Below are 21399 nucleotides of genomic sequence, written 5' to 3' on the forward strand. Positions count from 1 at the left end.
CAGACAAAATTCGATTTTCCCGTTGTTACAAAACGTCTTTAGCAAGAACTGTTAGTCAATACCTACAGGGGTTATACTTACGAAGACATACAAATAGTTATTGCGTATACACCAGGGGGTGTTGACGAGTTGGGGTTATTAAGCCAAGAAAATTATTTTTAAAGAAACAGCAATTGGAAACTAGCTGATTAGTGGCTAATATAGGATGCGGTTACGTATGGGGCTTGTATCGATGTGGTCATGAATTATTTTGCGGGTGACTGGTCAGTTTCGATTTTCATCATGTGACTTTATCAACCAATATTCGCCCGCCAAAAAGCGATGAAGGGGTTGAAAATGCGTCGTTTTATTTAAGTCTGTGGAATTTGGGTCGGACTTTGGTTTCAGCCCTTTCGGCGTCCAGCAGCCAGCGCAAATATGTTTAGTACTGTACTCAGTTTTACTGGCCCACCCAATATATTTAGTCGCTAAGATGCAAGCAGAGAGATTGTCAATAACTGAAAAACGTCAAGAAAAACAGAAAAATCAACTTGCATTGACTGAGATTTCAACCTTTTTTAGATTTCCCTTGTTATGTTTTTGAGTGCTTTCGTTTCTGAGCGCCTTTTCCCTTACTTTGGAACGCTGAAAGGCAAATTGACAAGTTTGGCTCTGTTTTTCCCGATTGGAAAGTCATGGTCTCTCTAACTAGGGAAACGCGAAATAATGGGGAACAATAAAAAAACGATTACACTGCTCTAATGATCCAAGTATTCCAGTATGCATAAAATCATTCAATTAGTTTGGAAAAATGACCTCTTTCCATGCCGTATAAACGACTCGTTTGCGCACTTCCGGTATCTTTATTAGGGAAAACCGCATTGAGTCCTTGCACAGTCACATAACTACACACAATTTGGATCCCTATTCGTGGAGTACGTCCCGGATGTGGCACAAGGTGGGTGATGGTATCACAATCATACCTGCTCATTCAACCCGAAATTAATTGATACACACAACCAAGAAAACCTCCACATATATTACTCTCTCATGTCGAGTTATAATGCGTGTTTTCTGGTGACTTATCGATAGCTAATTGATTTGTTAATTCTGATATCATTACGCGCCTGTTTTACTTTTGGGACCTCATGGTTTAATTTGGGTCTGTGTTGGCCAAGTCCGCACCAAATGGAACTTGATTACCTTGCTTTATTGGTGTGCTTATTGAAGTCTCTCATTCAGGACTAATGAAAGAGGAAGATGCCGATTTTATTGGTAAAATGATCCGACTGATCAAACCTCATTTGAGATCGCTTGGTGATGATGATTCAAGCAATGTTTATGGAAGGATCCGGAGGTCCGGATTTACAAGGAAATTCGATACTAATTACCTTTCATGTGGTTTCAAAGCAATCACGGTCAGGAAATGATTCCTCGCTTGTACAACATGGCCTGGTTGTTCAATGCAAATTTTGTTATTCCTTCAGTTAAGCCACCTGGAAAGGGTCGATGCGTGAAGAGCTAACTCGGGTCAAATCGGAGTCAACATCGGAAAAGCGCGATAATTCAGTCGGATTTTAAATTTTTTTTCTTTCTGTGCAATTTGTTGATGGAAACTACTTACATGTACGTAGAATAGGAGGTGACTGGGCAGCCGACAGCTGGTTAATAGTGCCCTTAATAATGCCAATGGTCCTTTAACGCAAGGGTTTTCAAAAGCTTAAAAAATAGGTTTCTTCGAACAGGCTCTAAGTTTGGTACCGTCCTTACGGCATGCAGTAAAGTCTTTGCAACTAAAACATCGATAGAACCAAATCCCAATGTGCGAAGATCCTGTACAATCAAAAAAATTGCAAAATTTCAGAATACTTTTCAAATTCATCGGGTGCCTTCCTCCCTCTGCAACTGTACATGCAGATTTTCAGAGGAAATAATTCGTTGACATGGTCTTCACCTCATGTATCAGAAGGGTCACAAATGTATGTCTGGTGCGGTTTAAACAGTCCGGTAAGTCCTTATTAAAGACAAAGTTCACCCACCATTATTGTTGTAAATAAACTATTAATTAAATTGAGAATTTAATCTATTTGACCCCCGATTCTCTAATTCTACAGGAACGAAGAAAATATAGCTAACAGCCAGTATAATGCCTGCTAAAGGGTCAATATGCGTGATACATAATTAACAGCAGTACTTTTCAGACTAATGATTGATTTAGTTTTTTGTATTGATATGCGTTTATACAATGGGGAACAGACGTTATTAGCGTGGTAGGCCTATTTTATTGCAAGAAACTATACGGTGAGGCAGAACAAACCTTTATGATTGGTTCATTTCAAAGCATAACCACGGTTAGGAAGAATAGACCCTTTTGATTGGTTCATTTCAATCATAACCACGGCACTGATCACGGTCAGGCAGAACATAAACCCTTATGATTTGTTCATTTCTAATCAGTATTAGGTAGAATAAACCCTTATGATTGGTTCATTTTAAATCATAACCACGGTTAGGCAGATTAAATCCTTATGATTGGTTCATTTCAAATCAGAAACACGAAGCAGAAATGGAAATTTTCCATTGGTCAATGCTGGCCGCATGTCGTACATGTTTTACATATAATGGATGCTCCTTCTCCTTCGTATAGCAAAAACAAGATTTGCAGGGTGTATTGTGTTAAAACTCGCTTTTTTCTTGGCTTACAAAAATTGGTGGCGTTACTGAAAACGCATGCTACAATTTCTTGAGAAAATGGATGACGCTGTCGGTGTAATCTTGACTGGAGTTACAAGGATCTAACCCGATCAACAAATTATATTGTGTGATCACAGCCTAGGTCAGAGAACGATAGGGTAAAACTATTAAAAAGGGAAGATCGAATTAATTTTGACACCGCTATCCATCTGAACACATTATGCATTGTGAGAATTCTTCCCAAATCATGATTTTTCATATACACATCGAATTATAAAAACAGATTTATAACGATGATAACATAAATGATGTTGTGATTTATAGACGACTTACCTCTGGCCAATGTAAGTCCAACGAAAAACACTTGAAATAGACATAAGAGCAATAAATCCGTTCGCATGACGTTCGCCATGCTGCTAGTCCGGTGGTTAGTGTTTGCTACAACTGAACCTAGCACGTGCTAACTCTCAGATATAAGTGTGGCTAATTCCCTGGCGGCAATTATCGGAAACGATTAGTATTGATGTTTTCCTCCTCAGGAACTAGCCCATTCAAAAAGGATTCGATCCGCTAAGCTATCGAGGTATATGTGCAACCTCGAAAAAGGCCAGGAATTCCAGCCGAACGCAATTTAGTCTACTGCGCCTGCGCAGCTTCTGCGCGGACGGAGGCCCCGAATCTGTCAGTACCGTATTTACTATGTTACACCCGTGCGTTGAGCAGCTTTTCAAGCAAAATGTTCTTTGGCGTTTGGCAGTATGGTTTGGACTCAAAAAATCCTATGAGGCCTACTGATATACAGTACTTCGAAATTCTTTCAAAGGGGTCACGTATCAAGCCCAGGATTTGACTGCACATCACAATGTCATCAAACCATATACAATGGTAGGTTATTCATCGATGAGCCAATCAAGTATAGCTGCGTCTTGCCGTAATGCATTAGATATTCGAAACGAATTTTAGCTCGCCTTCCGGGTGTCTACAAAACCAAGACCCAAGACCCAAGACCTACAAAACCAAGACCCATCAACATCTTGGGTCTTGGGTCTTGGTTTTGTAGGTCTTGGGTCTTGGGTCTTGGGTCTTGGTTTTGTAGACACCCCAATAAACAGTTATGCCAGGATGGACAAAATATGTACAGTGGCCAGCGCTTGCTCTTTGTTTTATTCTTTACTGACTGATGCTGTCAGTTTGCGTTCTGCATCTCTCCATGCGCCTGGCTTTGGTCCGACAGTGGCATTGGGTACGGGAGTGGGTAGGTGATATGCCTAATATGTGAGGGCCTTATTTGGAACAGGACCTGCTGTCACTGGTCTCAATGCATTGTGCAAAATAGCGTACTCCAATCAATCTATTGGGGTTTGCATGTAGATAGCAGCAATAAGTCCCTAAATGCAGTTAATGTCGTGTTTAACCTTTAATAAAACTTCAGTAACGTTAGAAATTTAATGTAGCTCAATCATCGTGCCCATTTAACTAATGTATATTATAATAATATAATAATATTTTATTGCGCTTAATGTATACAAGGATACTATGGCAAAATATAGAATACAGAATACAGCACAAAATACAGGATACATTACGGAAAAGAAAATACAGTAGAGTATACAGGAAAGAGCGAGTGTTATGTCAGAAGTAAACTACTTCTTAAATCCCATATATTACATTTCAACTTTGCCCGCTCCATGGGTATATGCTAGTAATAGGAACGCTCGTGATTATTTCCGGCAGAATCGCTCCCATGAAAAACCTCAGTGGAGGATGCAGCTTTGATATCTTAACTTTTATCATAAGCAATAAAATCCGAGGGGTTAATCGGAACTGAGATGGGCGATTTTTCTATTCCACCCACAGTTCAATATAAACAAATTTGTAGATAGTGAGTTTCCAACTTTTGTCAAATCTGTGCTGCCTCTTCAGTAAACACAAACAAACCCTCGAACAGTGCAGATTTGCGTGCATATTTGTTTTGACTACATGTATTCACAATTATAGATGAAAATACAATGTTTATACAAAATGTGCTTGTATCACCAGTAACATGAATAACATAACTTTACGCGTTCTTCTCCTTCTTACATAATTTGAAATACGTCCAGGTGTACTTGACTAGAAAATACAGACTGAACATCATGACATGGAAGACAACAAGATAAAAGATGATGTAGTATGCAAAGACATCCAGCATCAGTACTTGATACAGGGGCATATCAAGGCTGGGCGGTCGGAGATGGGCACCTCCGAATCTCAATACATGGTTTACCCAAAACACAAACTTCTCTGTAGCCGGCGGCATACTTCGAATAATCTCAGAACATTTTTTAATGTTTCGTGCGTACGTTTTGTTGATAATGAGTTCCTTCATCATTTGGTAGAGTTCATCAGAAGTTATTGTCGTCACATCGGAGACTTGTTTTCCGTACGTATGCTGCTCCACGCGCATTGCGTTGTAGTATTGGTCAATGAATAGCGGAATGACGAGCATCGGGACACCGTGATAGACGGCCTCGTTCTGACCATTGTTTCCGCCATGCGTTATGAACAGTTTGAGTCTTCTGTGACCGAGGATATCATTCTGAGGAAGCCACTGTAGGAGTTTGACGTTGTCCGGAATCGTCCCCGTCATCCCATCAAGCCGATACTGAACAATCGCCCGCTGGGGAAGACGACCCAAGGCGTCGAACATTTTCTCACCAATGACATTCCAAACCTGATGTGATGCTTGTTTTGAGCCAAAACTAATCAGCACCACGCCATGCTCAGCCCCGGCCACGTACGCTTCTAAATCCCGGGGTAAAGGTTTAACAGGCTTGCCAGTAGTGGCGCCTAAAAACTGTAAATTAGGCCCGGACACCCGAGGATAATCCAAGCACAAGACCTCATAATTTAGAAAATACATCTCTGCCATCCCGACAAGCTTCTTCATAGAGATTTTTGGTTTGTTTTTTGGACAGTATTTATCCATATGGAAAGCGTGCATTTGATAGTAGGCGTTGTAGTACTTTTTAAACCAAGCTTTAGCGTTTTCTAACCTTTGCCAGAAGTCCATGCGGTTGGAGAATGCGGTGAAGATCTCAGGTTCGATTGATGGCATTCCAGTTGTCCCGTGTCCCCATGTAGACGCTTGAAAGCACATCACGGGGACAAACGGGATGTCGAAAATGTACGGTATCATCAGATGACACACGAGTTCATCCGCCCCATCGACGACAACCAAGTCGAATTTCTGTCGCCGAATGGTCGACATGATGACACTGTTTTGCATGATGGCCTCACATATCCGACTGGTTGCCATTTTCCACGGATCGGTCTCCAGTAAAGCCCATGCCTGCTCAAGGTCTACGCCTCCAGCTGACAATTCGTCAAGTTCCGTGAAAAGATCATTCTCGCGCTTCCACGCGTATGTCAGGGGAACAATGCCTCTGTCGCTGATTGTTTTATTATTTTTGTCGTTGGATATCATCCAAACCTCGTGCCCATCGTCCTTCAGCGCCTCTCCGAGGATGGTGAAGAGGTTCATGTGGCTGACACATGGGTCGGGGATGAATAGAATCTTCGAGGTACCAACTATCGCCGTGACAGTTGTCAACATGAATAACGGTAATGGCCACATATCTATAGTTCATCCACAGGTTTTACACCTCACTGAAAAGGAACAAGATTACAAACATTATGGACAAAGCCCAAACTCTTTCACCGGGTCTCATGCATTGGCAAAATAGTTCATGCATGGATCATTGATGGGCATATGGATGGATCTATGTTGAAATCACAAACCATGTTTCATACTCGGATCCCATCATATATTCTATGATGGCCCATTGGTGAACCACTGATGGCTCAAGGACTATCCACTGATAGGAGTTACATCATAGCCCACTAACGGTCCCATAAAACTGAGCGTATGCAGGAAAGTACAAACCCACTTGAGTAGTACGCAACAGTCCTCAGAATTCTAGAAAATAAGAGTAGGTCACCAATTTTGATATGAATTATTTGATGGCCCCTCTTGATATATTGGTAACGATTACTATCCATAGATCAATGATGGGTCTATGGTAGACACGAACATGGGTTCCATTCTTGGATCAACATGATGGAGATTCTCCAACATCTATCCAAGGATGAGCCCACGGATTAATCCGGTTCCAAACGGTAAAAAAATACGCTCCAGTATATGGCTGGCTCGAGTGAACACAATTCAGATTTATGCCAGTGCAAAATTCCGCATTATGGTGACCCTTAAATCAGCCAATCATAACCTAGGGTCTCCTGATTCCCCAAATCGACTGACAAACATAACCTCGGATCTCCTGATTTACGCCGCGGCTCTTATTTTCATCATGGCACACAGCAGTAATCATTAATAATAATAATAATAATAAAATAATTTTGCCAATTTAGGAAGTGACTACTTGGCAAGCCCGGCTTACCAAACAGCGACTTTTTCTTGTCCTGAATGGAGAGCCGAACTCATTAATATTAAAGTAAAGTCTCCAGCTCGCCAAACAGGGTAGATTTTTTACCTGTTTGGCAAGCCCGGCTGGCCGAACAGGGTGGCTTTTTCGTGCTGTTTGGCAAGCGGCTCTCCAAACAGGACAAAAAAAGATGCCTGTTCGGCGAGCGGCTTGCCAAATAGACCCGGCCAATAATTTATATAGCGCCGCTTTAAATCAAATTGTCAGCGGCGCTTTACAATACATACATAGACATAAAACAATTTAACCATAAAACACATTGAATAAAACACTATCTAGTGGAAATATAGGTTAAAAATGTGCGTCTTTAAATATTCTTTAAAAGTTGCCATTGTTTTGGACAATCTATTTTTTTCTGGCAATTTGTTCCAGAGCTGTGGGGCGCTGACACTGTACGCCCTATCTCCGGCTGTCTTCTTCTTGGACTTACATTGAGTAAGTGTCGGTGCCGCTCCTGCCCTTGTTGTTCTCTGGGTCGAAAGAAGCGGCAGCCGAAGTTAGGCAGGGCCAACGCCATACACAGCTCTGTAAGCAAAGGTTAAAAGTTCAAATTGAGTTCTAGTATGAACTGGTAGCCAGTGAAGTTGACGGAGGACAGGAGTTATATGGTCTCTTCTCTTGGTGTAGGTAACCAATCGTGCAGCTTGATTTTGAATTTTCTGCAGGCGGTTCAGTTCATAATCAGGCAAACCAAAGTACAACGAATTGCAAAAGTCCAATTTAGATGTAATAAAAGCATGGGTTAAGGTAACTAAAAGTCCGGCAGGGAGATATTTTTTCATGGAGGCGACTTTGCGTAAGTGGTAATAACCTGCGGATACAACACTTGATATTTGATCATGAAAAGTCATTGTGTTGTCAAAGATAAAACCTAGATTGCGAGCTTTTTTGTACGGCAGAATTTCAGCATTGCCCATGTGTAGTACAATATCACTTGGTCGCATTTGATCCTGAGAAGGGGACATGAGTAGAAGAAGCTCAGTCTTCAGGTCATTTAATTTAAGTTTGTTTTCACTCATCCACTTGTGGACCACGCTAAGACATGCCTCCACCCTGATCATGACACTTGGTAATGATGACGTAGGAGTGAGCTGGAACGCACGCCAGTTTTGAGTGTCATCTGCGAACAAGTGGGAGGTAAGGTCATGGGCGTTTAGGATCGCTACTAGTGGCTGAGGGTAACAAGAGAAAAGAAGCGGCCCAAGCAAGCACACAACCTACCTGTTCGCCGAAAATTAGAAACGTTTCGGAAGCTTTTAAACATATACCGTTCATGTGACGGTCAGCCATTTCGTTATCAACGGCGGGGTCACGATGCACTCTCGCTCTCGTGATGTTCAGAAATAGCACGCACCGCACGCCATGCAAATAACGACCATCAACTCCTTAGGGCGAGATTTGACCACCAGCTTAATTTGCGTTCGAGTGTCCCAAAAATGCAATGTGGCCTCTATTTGTTGGCCTTGTATCTGACCAATTATAATTTACTGCAGTGTTTAACCTGCATTGTAGGACATTAGAATAACAGCACCTTGTTGAAAGGTTGAGCGAAAAATTTGTAATTACCGACCAATTTTTATCTTTAAAGGGACACTATAGGCAGCAGCTAAGTAGGCAAGATAAAGTTAGACAAAGTCGCCAATAGGGGACTGTCCCGTCTTTAATGACGTCAAAACTATTTATGTTTGGACGAGGAATATGTTTAATGGTGAATTAAACATGACCCATTGCCCTTACAGTGCATATTAGTCACCCGAAAATAGCCAATTTAACCCCACTGCTCCTGCCAATAGTCCCCCTTTAACGTGAATTGTTTTTGGTGCCGTACGGAATTTGAATCACTGTACTATATCGAGGGCAGAACAGAACGGTGTTTTGTTAAAAAAGAATTGGGAGGGCAAGAAATTTTGCTACAATGTTTTGTGAAACTGTGAGGGAAGCCTTTTCATTCAAAAAATCTCTTTATTTGTCAATTAAATTTTGATGAGATAAAAATGATATAGATATCTTCTTTAGTCGGGCACCATTTGTTGGTGAAATTTCTTTCACTTTGTAGCCATCATCCAAGAAATCATACTGAACTTCCAGCGGTATTGCTTCTGTGCTGCCTCTCAAGTAAACACGAACAAGCCCTCGAACACGAGTGCAGATTTGCGTGCATATTTGTTTTGACTACATGTATTCACAATTATAGATGAAAATACAAAGTTTATACAAAATGTGCTTGTATCACCAGTTACATGAATAACATAACTTTACGCGTTCTTCTCCTTCCTACATAATTTGAAATACGTCCAGGTGTACTTGACTAGAAAATACAGACTGAACATCATGACATGGAAGACAACAAGATAAAAGATGATGTAGTATGCAAGGACATCCAGCATCAGTACTTGATACAAGGGCATATCAAGGCTGGGCGGTCGGAGATGGGCACCTCCGAATCTCAATACATGGTTTACCCAAAACACAAACTTCTCTGTAGCCGGCGGCATACTTCGAATAATCTCAGAACATTTTTTAATGTTTCGTGCGTACGTTTTGTTGATAATGAGTTCCTTCATCATTTGGTAGAGTTCATCAGAAGTTATTGTCGTCACATCGGAGACTTGTTTTCCGTACGTATGCTGCTCCACGCGCATTGCGTTGTAGTATTGGTCAATGAATAGCGGAATGACGAGCATCGGGACACCGTGATAGACGGCCTCGTTCTGACCATTGTTTCCGCCATGCGTTATGAACAGTTTGAGTCTTCTGTGACCGAGAATATCATTCTGAGGAAGCCACTGTAGGAGTTTGACGTTGTCCGGAATCGTCCCCGTCATCCCATCAAGCCGATACTGAACAATCGCCCGCTGGGGAAGACGACCCAAGGCGTCGAACATTTTCTCACCAATGACGTTCCAAACCTGATGTGATGCTTGTTTTGAGCCAAAACTAATCAGCACCACGCCATGCTCAGCCCCGGCCACGTACGCTTCTAAATCCCGGGGTAAAGGTTTAACAGGCTTGCCAGTAGTGGCGCCTAAAAACTGTAAATTAGGCCCGGACACCCGAGGATAATCCAAGCACAAGACCTCATAATTTAGAAAATACATCTCTGCCATCCCGACAAGCTTCTTCATAGAGATTTTTGGTTTGTTTTTTGGACAGTATTTATCCATATGGAAAGCGTGCATTTGATAGTAGGCGTTGTAGTACTTTTTAAACCAAGCTTTAGCGTTTTCTAACCTTTGCCAGAAGTCCATGCGGTTGGAGAATGCGGTGAAGATCTCAGGTTCGATTGATGGCATTCCAGTTGTCCCGTGTCCCCATGTAGACGCTTGAAAGCACATCACGGGGACAAACGGGATGTCGAAAATGTACGGTATCATCAGATGACACACGAGTTCATCCGCCCCATCGACGACAACCAAGTCGAATTTCTGTCGCCGAATGGTCGACATGATGACACTGTTTTGCATGATGGCCTCACATATCCGACTGGTTGCCATTTTCCACGGATCGGTCTCCAGTAAAGCCCATGCCTGCTCAAGGTCTACGCCTCCAGCTGACAATTCGTCAAGTTCCGTGAAAAGATCATTCTCGCGCTTCCACGCGTATGTCAGGGGAACAATGCCTCTGTCGCTGATTGTTTTATTATTTTTGTCGTTGGATATCATCCAAACCTCGTGCCCATCGTCCTTCAGCGCCTCTCCGAGGATGGTGAAGAGGTTCATGTGGCTGACACATGGGTCGGGGATGAATAGAATTTTCGAGGTACCAACTATCGCCGTGACAGTTGTTAACATGAATAACGGTAATGGCCACATATCTATAGTTCATCCACAGGTTTTACACCTCACTGAAAAGGAACAAGATTACAAACATTATGGACAAAGCCCAAACTCTTTCACCGGGTCTCATGCATTGGCAAAATAGTTCATGCATGGATCATTGATGGGCATATGGATGGATCTATGTTGAAATCACAAACCATGTTTCATACTCGGATCCCATCATAGATTCTATGATGGCCCATTGGTGAACCACTGATGGCTCAAGGACTATCCACTGATAGGAGTTACATCATAGCCCACTAACGGTCCCATAAAACTGAGCGTATGCAGCAAAGTACAAACCCACTTGAGTAGTACGCAACAGTCCTCAGAATTCTAGAAAATAAGAGTAGGTCACCAATTTTGATATGAATTATTTGATGGCCCCTCTTGATATATTGGTAACGATTACTATCCATAGATCAATGATGGGTCTATGGTAGACACGAACATGGCTTCCATCCTTGGATCAACATGATGGAGATTCTTCAACATCTATCCAAGGATGAGCCCACGGATTAATCCGGTTCCAAACGGTAGAAAATACGCTCCAGTATATGGCTGGCTCGAGTGGACACAATTCAGATTTATGCCAGGGCAAAATTCCGCATTATGGTGACCCTTAAATCAGCCAATCATAACCTAGGATCTCCTGATTCCCCAAATCGACTGACAAACATAACCTCGGATCTCCTGATTTACGCCGCGGCTCTTATTTTCATCATGGCACACAGCAGTAATCATTAATGATAATTATAATAATAATAAAATAATTTTGCCAATTTAGGAAGTGACTACTTGGCAAGCCCGGCTTACCAAACAGCGACTTTTTCTTGTCCTGAATGGAGAGCCGAACTCATTAATATTAAAGTAAAGTCTCCAGCTCGCCAAACAGGGTAGATTTTTTACCTGTTTGGCAAGCCCGGCTGGCCGAACAGGGTGGCTTTTTCGTGCTGTTTGGCAAGCGGCTCTCCAAACAGGACAAAAAAAGATGCCTGTTCGGCGAGCGGCTTGCCAAATAGACCCGGCCAATAATTTATATAGCGCCGCTTTAAATCAAATTGTCAGCGGCGCTTTACAATACATACATAGACATAAAACAATTTAACCATAAAACACATTGAATAAAACACTATCTAGTGGAAATATAGGTTAAAAATGTGCGTCTTTAAATATTCTTTAAAAGTTGCCATTGTTTTGGACAATCTATTTTTTTCTGGCAATTTGTTCCAGAGCTGTGGGGCGCTGACACTGTACGCCCTATCTCCGGCTGTCTTCTTCTTGGACTTACATTGAGTAAGTCTCGGTGCCGCTCCTGCCCTTGTTGTTCTCTGGGTCGAAAGAAGCGGCAGCCGAAGATAGGCAGGGCCAACGCCATACACAGCTCTGTAAGCAAAGGTTAAAAGTTCAAATTGAGTTCTAGTATGAACTGGTAGCCAGTGAAGTTGACGGAGGACAGGAGTTATATGGTCTCTTCTCTTGGTGTAGGTAACCAATCGTGCAGCTTGATTTTGAATTTTCTGCAGGCGGTTCAGTTCATAATCAGGCAAACCAAAGTACAACGAATTGCAAAAGTCCAATTTAGATGTAATAAAAGCATGGGTTAAGGTAACTAAAAGTCCGGCAGGGAGATATTTTTTCATGGAGGCAACTTTGCGTAAGTGGTAATAACCTGCGGATACAACACTTGATATTTGATCATGAAAAGTCATTGTGTTGTCAAAGATAAAACCTAGATTGCGAGCTTTTTTGTACGGCAGAATTTCAGCATTGCCCATGTGTAGTACAATATCACTTGGTCGCATTTGATCCTGAGAAGGGGACATGAGTAGAAGAAGCTCAGTCTTCAGGTCATTTAATTTAAGTTTGTTTTCACTCATCCACTTGTGGACCTCGCTAAGACATGCCTCCACCCTGATCATGACACTTGGTAATGATGACGTAGGAGTGAGCTGGAACGCACGCCAGTTTTGAGTGTCATCTGCGAACAAGTGGGAGGTAAGTAGGTCATGGGCGTTTAGGATCGCTACTAGTGGCTGAGGGTAACAAGAGAAAAGAAGCGGCCCAAGCATGCACACTACCTACCTGTTCGCCGAAAATTAGAAACGTTTCGGAAGCTTTTAAACATATACCGTTCATGTGACGGTCAGCCATTTCGTTATCAACCGGCGGGGTCACGATGCACTCTCGCTCTCGTGATGTTCAGAAATAGCACGCACCGCACGCCATGCAAATAACGACCATCAACTCCTTAGGGCGAGATTTGACCACCAGCTTAATTTGCGTCCGAGTGTCCCAAAAATGCAATGTGGCCTCTATTTGTTGGCCTTGTATCTGGCCAATTATAATTTACTGCAGTGTTTAACCTGCATTGTAGGACATTATAATAACAGCACCTTGTTGAAAGGTTGAGCGAAAAATTTGTAATTACCGACCAATTTTTATCTTTAAAGGGACACTATAGGCAGCAGCTAAGTAGGCAAGATAAAGTTAGACAAAGTCGCCAATAGGGGACTGTCCCGTCTTTAATGACGTCAAAACTATTTATGTTTGGACGAGGAATATGTTTAATGGTGAATTAAACATGACCCATTGCCCTTACAGTGCATATTAGTCACCCGAAAATAGCCAATTTAACCCCACTGCTCCTGCCAATAGTCCCCCTTTAACGTGAATTGTTTTTGGTGCCGTACGGAATTTGAATCACTGTACTATATCGAGGGCAGAACAGAACGGTGTTTTGTTAAAAAAGAATTGGGAGGGCAAGAAATTTTGCTACAATGTTTTGTGAAACTGTGACGGAAGCCTTTTCATTCAAAAAATCTCTTTATTTGTCAATTAAATTTTGATGAGATAAAAATGATATAGATATCTTCTTTAGTCAGGCACCATTTGTTGGTGAAATTTCTTTCACTTTGTAGCCATCATCCAAGAAATCATACTGAACTTCCAGCGGTATTGCTTCTGTGCTGCCTCTCAAGTAAACACGAACAAGCCCTCGAACACGAGTGCAGATTTGCGTGCATATTTGTTTTGACTACATGTATTCACAATTATAGATAAAAATACAAAGTTTATACAAAATGTGCTTGTATCACCAGTTACATGAATAACATAACTTTACGCGTTCTTCTCCTTCTTACATAATTTGAAATACGTCCAGGTGTACTTGACTAGAAAATACAGACTGAACATCATGACATGGGAGACAACAAGATAAAAGATGATGTAGTATGCAAGGACATCCAGCATCAGTACTTGATACAGGGGCATATCAAGGCTGGGCGGTCGGAGATGGGCACCTCCGAATCTCAATACATGGTTTACCCAAAACACAAACTTCTCTGTAGCCGGCGGCATACTTCGAATAATCTCAGAACATTTTTTAATGTTTCGTGCGTACGTTTTGTTGATAATGAGTTCCTTCATCATTTGGTAGAGTTCATCGGAAGTTATTGTCGTCACATCGGAGACTTGTTTTCCGTACGTATGCTGCTCCACGCGCATTGCGTTGTAGTATTGGTCAATGAATAGCGGAATGACGAGCATCGGGACACCGTGATAGACGGCCTCGTTCTGACCATTGTTTCCGCCATGCGTTATGAACAGTTTGAGTCTTCTGTGACCGAGAATATCATTCTGAGGAAGCCACTGTAGGAGTTTGACGTTGTCTTGAATCGTCCCCGTCATCCCATCAAGCCGATACTGAACAATCGCCCGCTGGGGAAGACGACCCAAGGCGTCGAACATTTTCTCACCAATGACATTCCAAACCTGATGTGATGCTTGTTTTGAGCCAAAACTAATCAGCACCACACCATGCTCAGCCCCGGCCACGTACGCTTCTAAATCCCGGGGTAAAGGTTTAACAGGCTTGCCAGTAGTGGCGCCTAAAAACTGTAAATTAGGCCCGGACACCCGAGGATAATCCAAGCACAAGACCTCATAATTTAGAAAATACATCTCTGCCATCCCGACAAGCTTCTTCATAGAGATTTTTGGTTTGTTTTTTGGACAGTATTTATCCATATGGAAAGCGTGCATTTGATAGTAGGCGTTGTAGTACTTTTTAAACCAAGCTTTAGCGTTTTCTAACCTTTGCCAGAAGTCCATGCGGTTGGAGAATGCGGTGAAGATCTCAGGTTCGATTGATGGCATTCCAGTTGTCCCGTGTCCCCATGTAGACGCTTGAAAGCACATCACGGGGACAAACGGGATGTCGAAAATGTACGGTATCATCAGATGACACACGAGTTCATCCGCCCCATCGACGACAACCAAGTCGAATTTCTGTCGCCGAATGGTCGACATGATGACACTGTTTTGCATGATGGCCTCACATATCCGACTGGTTGCCATTTTCCACGGATCGGTCTCCAGTAAAGCCCATGCCTGCTCAAGGTCTACGCCTCCAGCTGACAATTCGTCAAGTTCTGTGTAAATATCATTCTCGCATTTCCACGCGTATGTCAGGGGAACAATGCCTCTGTCGCTGATTGTTTTATTATTTTTGTCGTTGGATATCATCCAAACCTCGTGCCCATCGTCCTTCAGCGCCTCTCCGAGGATGGTGAAGAGGTTCATGTGGCTGACACATGGGTCGGGGATGAATAGAATCTTCGAGGTACCAACTATCGCCGTGACAGTTGTTAACATGAATAACGGTAATGGCCACATATCTATAGTTCATCCACAGGTTTTACACCTCACTGAAAAGGAACAAGATTACAAACATTATGGACAAGGCCCAAACTCTTTCACCGGGTCTCATGCATTGGCAAAATAGTTCATGCATGGATCATTGATGGGTATATGGATGGATCTATGTTGAAATCAAAAACCATGTTTCATACTCGGATCCCATCATAGATTCTATGATGGCCCATTGGTGAACCACTGATGGCTCAAGGACTATCCACTGATAGGAGGTACACCATAGCCCACTAACGGTCCCATAAAACTGAGCGTATGCAGCAAAGTACAAACCCACTTGAGTAGTACGCAACAGTCCTCAGAATTCTAGAAAATAAGAGTAGGTCACCAATTTTGATATGAATTATTTGATGGCCCCTCTTGATATATTGGTAACGATTACTATCCATAGATCAATGATGGGTCTATGGTAGACACGAACATGGCTTCCATCCTTGGATCAACATGATGGAGATTCTCCAACATCTATCCAAGGATGAGCCCACGGATTAATCCGGTTCCAAACGGTAGAAAATACGCTCCAGTATATGGCTGGCTCGAGTGGACACAATTCAGATTTATGCCAGTGCAAAATTCCGCATTATGGTGACCCTTAAATCAGCCAATCATAACCTAGGATCTCCTGATTCCCCAAATCGACTGACAAACATAACCTCGAATCTCCTGATTTACGCCGCGGCTCTTATTTTCATCATGGCACACAGCAGTAATCATTAATGATAATTATAATAATAATAAAATAATTTTGCCAATTTAGGAAGTGACTACTTGGCAAGCCCGGCTTACCAAACAGCGACTTTTTCTTGTCCTGAATGGAGAGCCGAACTCATTAATATTAAAGTAAAGTCTCCAGCTCGCCAAACAGGGTAGATTTTTTACCTGTTTGGCAAGCCCGGCTGGCCGAACAGGGTGGCTTTTTCGTACTGTTTGGCAAGCGGCTCTCCAAACAGGACAAAAAAAGATGCCTGTTCGGCGAGCGGCTTGCCAAATAGACCCGGCCAATAATTTATATAGCGCCGCTTTAAATCAAATTGTCAGCGGCGCTTTACAATACATACATAGACATAAAACAATTTAACCATAAAACACATTGAATAAAACACTATCTAGTGGAAATATAGGTTAAAAATGACGTTTCGGAAGCTTTTAAACATATACCGTTCATGTGACGGTCAGCCATTTCGTTATCAACCGGCGGGGTCACGATGCACTCTCGCTCTCGTGATGTTCAGAAATAGCACGCACCGCACGCCATGCAAATAACGACCCTCAACTCCTTAGGGCGAGATTTGACCACCAGCTTAATTTGCGTTCGAGTGTCCCAAAAATGCAATGTGGCCTCTATTTGTTGGCCTTGTATCTGACCAATTATAATTTACTGCAGTGTTTAACCTGCATTGTAGGACATTAGAATAACAGCACCTTGTTGAAAGGTTGAGCGAAAAATTTGTAATTACCGACCAATTTTTATCTTTAAAGGGACACTATAGGCAGCAGCTAAGTAGGCAAGATAAAGTTAGACAAAGTCGCCAATAGGGGACTGTCCCGTCTTTAATGACGTCAAAACTATTTATGTTTGGACGAGGAATATGTTTAATGGTGAATTAAACATGACCCATTGCCCTTACAGTGCATATTAGTCACCCGAAAATAGCCAATTTAACCCCACTGCTCCTGCCAATAGTCCCCCTTTAACGTGAATTGTTTTTGGTGCCGTACGGAATTTGAATCACTGTACTATATCGAGGGCAGAACAGAACGGTGTTTTGTTAAAAAAGAATTGGGAGGGCAAGAAATTTTGCTACAATGTTTTGTGAAACTGTGACGGAAGCCTTTTCATTCAAAAAATCTCTTTATTTGTCAATTAAATTTTGATGAGATAAAAATGATATAGATATCTTCTTTAGTCGGGCACCATTTGTTGGTGAAATTTCTTTCACTTTGTAGCCATCATCCAAGAAATCATACTGAACTTCCAGCGGTATTGCTTCTGTGCTGCCTCTCAAGTAAACACGAACAAGCCCTCGAACACGAGTGCAGATTTGTGTGCATATTTGTTTTGACTACATGTATTCACAATTATAGATGAAAATACAAAGTTTATACAAAATGTGCTTGTATCACCAGTTACATGAATAACATAACTTTACGCGTTCTTCTCCTTCTTACATAATTTGAAATACGTCCAGGTGTACTTGACTAGAAAATACAGACTGAACATCATGACATGGAAGACAACAAGATAAAAGATGATGTAGTATGCAAGGACATCCAGCATGAGTACTTGATACAGGGGCATATCAAGGCTGGGCGGTCGGAGATGGGCACCTCCGAATCTCAATACATGGTTTACCCAAAACACAAACTTCTCTGTAGCCGGCGGCATACTTCGAATAATCTCAGAACATTTTTTAATGTTTCGTGCGTACGTTTTGTTGATAATGAGTTCCTTCATCATTTGGTAGAGTTCATCAGAAGTTATTGTCGTCACATCGGAGACTTGTTTTCCGTACGTATGCTGCTCCACGCGCATTGCGTTGTAGTATTGGTCAATGAATAGCGGAATGACGAGCATCGGGACACCGTGATAGACGGCCTCGTTCTGACCATTGTTTCCGCCATGCGTTATGAACAGTTTGAGTCTTCTGTGACCGAGAATATCATTCTGAGGAAGCCACTGTAGGAGTTTGACGTTGTCCGGAATCGTCCCCGTCATCCCATCCAGCCGATACTGAACAATCGCCCGCTGGGGAAGACGACCCAAGGCGTCGAACATTTTCTCACCAATGACATTCCAAACCTGATGTGATGCTTGTTTTGAGCCAAAACTAATCAGCACCACGCCATGCTCAGCCCCGGCCACGTACGCTTCTAAATCCCGGGGTAAAGGTTTAACAGGCTTGCCAGTAGTGGCGCCTAAAAACTGTAAATTAGGCCCGGACACCCGAGGATAATCCAAGCACAAGACCTCATAATTTAGAAAATACATCTCTGCCATCCCGACAAGCTTCTTCATAGAGATTTTTGGTTTGTTTTTTGGACAGTATTTATCCATATGGAAAGCGTGCATTTGATAGTAGGCGTTGTAGTACTTTTTAAACCAAGCTTTAGCGTTTTCTAACCTTTGCCAGAAGTCCATGCGGTTGGAGAATGCGGTGAAGATCTCAGGTTCGATTGATGGCATTCCAGTTGTCCCGTGTCCCCATGTAGACGCTTGAAAGCACATCACGGGGACAAACGGGATGTCGAAAATGTACGGTATCATCAGATGACACACGAGTTCATCCGCCCCATCGACGACAACCAAGTCGAATTTCTGTCGCCGAATGGTCGACATGATGACACTGTTTTGCATGATGGCCTCACATATCCGACTGGTTGCCATTTTCCACGGATCGGTCTCCAGTAAAGCCCATGCCTGCTCAAGGTCTACGCCTCCAGCTGACAATTCGTCAAGTTCCGTGAAAAGATCATTCTCGCGCTTCCACGCGTATGTCAGGGGAACAATGCCTCTGTCGCTGATTGTTTTATTATTTTTGTCGTTGGATATCATCCAAACCTCGTGCCCATCGTCCTTCAGCGCCTCTCCGAGGATGGTGAAGAGGTTCATGTGGCTGACACATGGGTCGGGGATGAATAGAATCTTCGAGGTACCAACTATCGCCGTGACAGTTGTTAACATGAATAACGGTAATGGCCACATATCTATAGTTCATCCACAGGTTTTACACCTCACTGAAAAGGAACAAGATTACAAACATTATGGACAAAGCCCAAACTCTTTCACCGGGTCTCATGCATTGGCAAAATAGTTCATGCATGGATCATTGATGGGCATATGGATGGATCTATGTTGAAATCAAAAACCATGTTTCATACTCGGATCCCATCATAGAGTCTATGATGGCCCATTGGTGAACCACTGATGGCTCAAGGACTATCCACTGATAGGAGGTACATCATAGCCCACTAACGGTCCCATAAATTGAGCGTATGCAGCAAAGTACAAACCCACTTGAGTGGTACGCAACAGTCCTCAGAATTCTAGAAAATAAGAGTAGGTCACCAATTTTGATATGAATTATTTGATGGCCCCTCTTGATATTGGTAACGATTACTATCCATAGATCAATGGTGGGTCCATATGCATGGTAGACACGAACATGGCTTCCATTCTTGGATCAACATGATGGAGATTCTCCAACATCTATCCTTGGATGCGCCCACGGATTAATCCGGTTCCAAACGGCAGAAAATACGCTCCCGTATATGGCTGGCGCGAGTGGACACAATTCAGATTTATGCCAGGGAAAAATTCCACATTATGGTGACCCTTAAAACAGCAAATCATAACCTAGGATCTCCTGATTCCCCAAATCGACTGACAAACATAACCTCGGATCTCCTGTTTTACGCCGCGGTATAAAGCTGAATTGCGTTGTGGGTATAAAGCTGAATTGCGTTATTCGGCAAAAGCATTCAACCAATCAGATAGCCGGGAATTGTGGACGGAAGTGTCATTTAAGGACGGACGTGAGAATTGTGGGCGAGATTTGTTGATGTCCTTTTCCATACACGATTGCAGGTTATAGGCTGTAAATTAACGCACTTCACACATTTGCAACAAGATGACAAAGTCATCGTAAATTTTTTAACCAAAACTCTAACTGTTTTGCAGAGTGAGAATACTATCTTTCATCATGGCCAACAGCAGTAATCTTTATTACCTACCTGTTCGCCAAAAATTGGAAAGGTTTCGGAAGTTTTAAAATATACCGTTCGTGACAGTCCAATCTTGACACTAGAGGCGCTGATTTCGTTCCTCACCACAAAGCCTGCGATGCCCTACGCTGCGTTTGTAGTTCTCTTAAAATCCACTAGTGAGTGTCAGTTTTTATCTAAAACGATCATATTTTGTTATTATTAAGAACATAAAACGTTTTATGAGAGAAATTATTAGTAATTCGGCCTGAATTAGATTTACGGTCTGAACTGGTGACACAGTTTATGACGTAGGATTTTAAAAACCCTGAACCTCAGGATGCTGACATCCAAGATGGCGGCAATTGATCAATTCCAGTGTCTGAATTTTTTTAATTTCGGCACTTGGGCGAGTTTGGTGACAGTCAGCCATTTCGTGATCAACTGGGGTCACGATGCACTCTCGCTCGCAGGAGGTTCAGAAATAGCACACACCGCACTCCATGCAAATAACGACCATCAACTCCTGAAGGCGAGATTTGACCACTAGCTTAATTTGCGTAGGAATGCCCCAAAAATGCAATGTGGCCTCAATTTTTTTGCCCTAATATCTGACTATCGTTGAATTTTGCAAGCGTAAAATTTATGATTACCACCCATTTTTCTCTTTAACGTGAATTGTTTTTGGTGCTGTACGGAATTTGAAAAACTGTTATACATGTGTATCGAGGGCAGTACAGAAGTCGTTTTTGGCTTTGTTGGGCAAGATATTTTGCGACAATGTTTTGTGATACTTTTGTGACAGAAGGCTTTTCACCAAAAAATCACTTTATTTGCCAATTAAATTTTGATAAGATGAAAATGTGATAAACGTCTTCTTTAGTCGGGCACCATTTGGTGGTGAAATTTCTTTCACGTTATAACCATCATCCGAGAAATCATACTGAACTTCCAGCAGTATTGCCTCCGTTATTCTGACTTGATTACTACATGATGGATGAATCTCTTCAACA

General features: G+C 42.3%; 5 protein-coding genes across 6 annotated transcripts in view; all 5 read right to left on the reverse strand.

The window, feature by feature from the left end:
- Positions 1-3286, reverse strand: part of LOC135489798 (acetylcholine receptor subunit beta-type acr-3-like) — a 39641-nt gene extending 36355 nt beyond the window's left edge. For both annotated transcript variants that reach the window (XM_064775349.1, XM_064775348.1), the window contains exon 1: positions 3007-3286. In XM_064775349.1, coding sequence (XP_064631419.1) covers positions 3007-3085 — 79 coding nt within the window. In that variant the 5' untranslated portion in view covers positions 3086-3286. The remainder of the gene's footprint in view (positions 1-3006) is intronic.
- A 1446-nt stretch (positions 3287-4732) lies between these two features.
- LOC135489995 (2-hydroxyacylsphingosine 1-beta-galactosyltransferase-like) lies at positions 4733-6294 on the reverse strand. Its single transcript, XM_064775637.1, has one exon. The coding sequence runs from the start codon at positions 6287-6289 to the stop codon at positions 4733-4735; it is 1557 nt and encodes a 518-aa protein (XP_064631707.1). The 5' UTR covers positions 6290-6294.
- Positions 6295-9409: 3115 nt separating this feature from the next.
- On the reverse strand, positions 9410-10966 carry LOC135489996 (2-hydroxyacylsphingosine 1-beta-galactosyltransferase-like). Its single transcript, XM_064775639.1, has one exon. It carries the CDS (start codon positions 10964-10966, stop codon positions 9410-9412), a length of 1557 nt encoding a protein of 518 aa, XP_064631709.1.
- Positions 10967-14092: 3126 nt separating this feature from the next.
- On the reverse strand, positions 14093-15649 carry LOC135489997 (2-hydroxyacylsphingosine 1-beta-galactosyltransferase-like). The gene has a single exon (XM_064775640.1). The coding sequence runs from the start codon at positions 15647-15649 to the stop codon at positions 14093-14095; it is 1557 nt and encodes a 518-aa protein (XP_064631710.1).
- Positions 15650-17831: 2182 nt separating this feature from the next.
- On the reverse strand, positions 17832-19388 carry LOC135489998 (2-hydroxyacylsphingosine 1-beta-galactosyltransferase-like). Its single transcript, XM_064775641.1, has one exon. The coding sequence runs from the start codon at positions 19386-19388 to the stop codon at positions 17832-17834; it is 1557 nt and encodes a 518-aa protein (XP_064631711.1).
- Between the last annotated feature and the right edge of the window lie 2011 nt (positions 19389-21399).

This window comes from Lineus longissimus, chromosome 6 (genome assembly GCF_910592395.1).
Source record: "Lineus longissimus chromosome 6, tnLinLong1.2, whole genome shotgun sequence".
In the NCBI taxonomy this organism is placed as follows: Eukaryota; Metazoa; Nemertea; class Pilidiophora; order Heteronemertea; family Lineidae; genus Lineus; species Lineus longissimus.

Bases quoted from the DNA above. Each gene is read 5' to 3' on its own strand.
- LOC135489997 (XM_064775640.1), bottom strand. From the start codon at position 15,649: ATGTGGCCATTACCGTTATTCATGTTAACAACTGTCACGGCGATAGTT.
- LOC135489996 (XM_064775639.1), bottom strand. From the start codon at position 10,966: ATGTGGCCATTACCGTTATTCATGTTAACAACTGTCACGGCGATAGTT.
- LOC135489995 (XM_064775637.1), bottom strand. From the start codon at position 6,289: ATGTGGCCATTACCGTTATTCATGTTGACAACTGTCACGGCGATAGTT.
- LOC135489998 (XM_064775641.1), bottom strand. From the start codon at position 19,388: ATGTGGCCATTACCGTTATTCATGTTAACAACTGTCACGGCGATAGTT.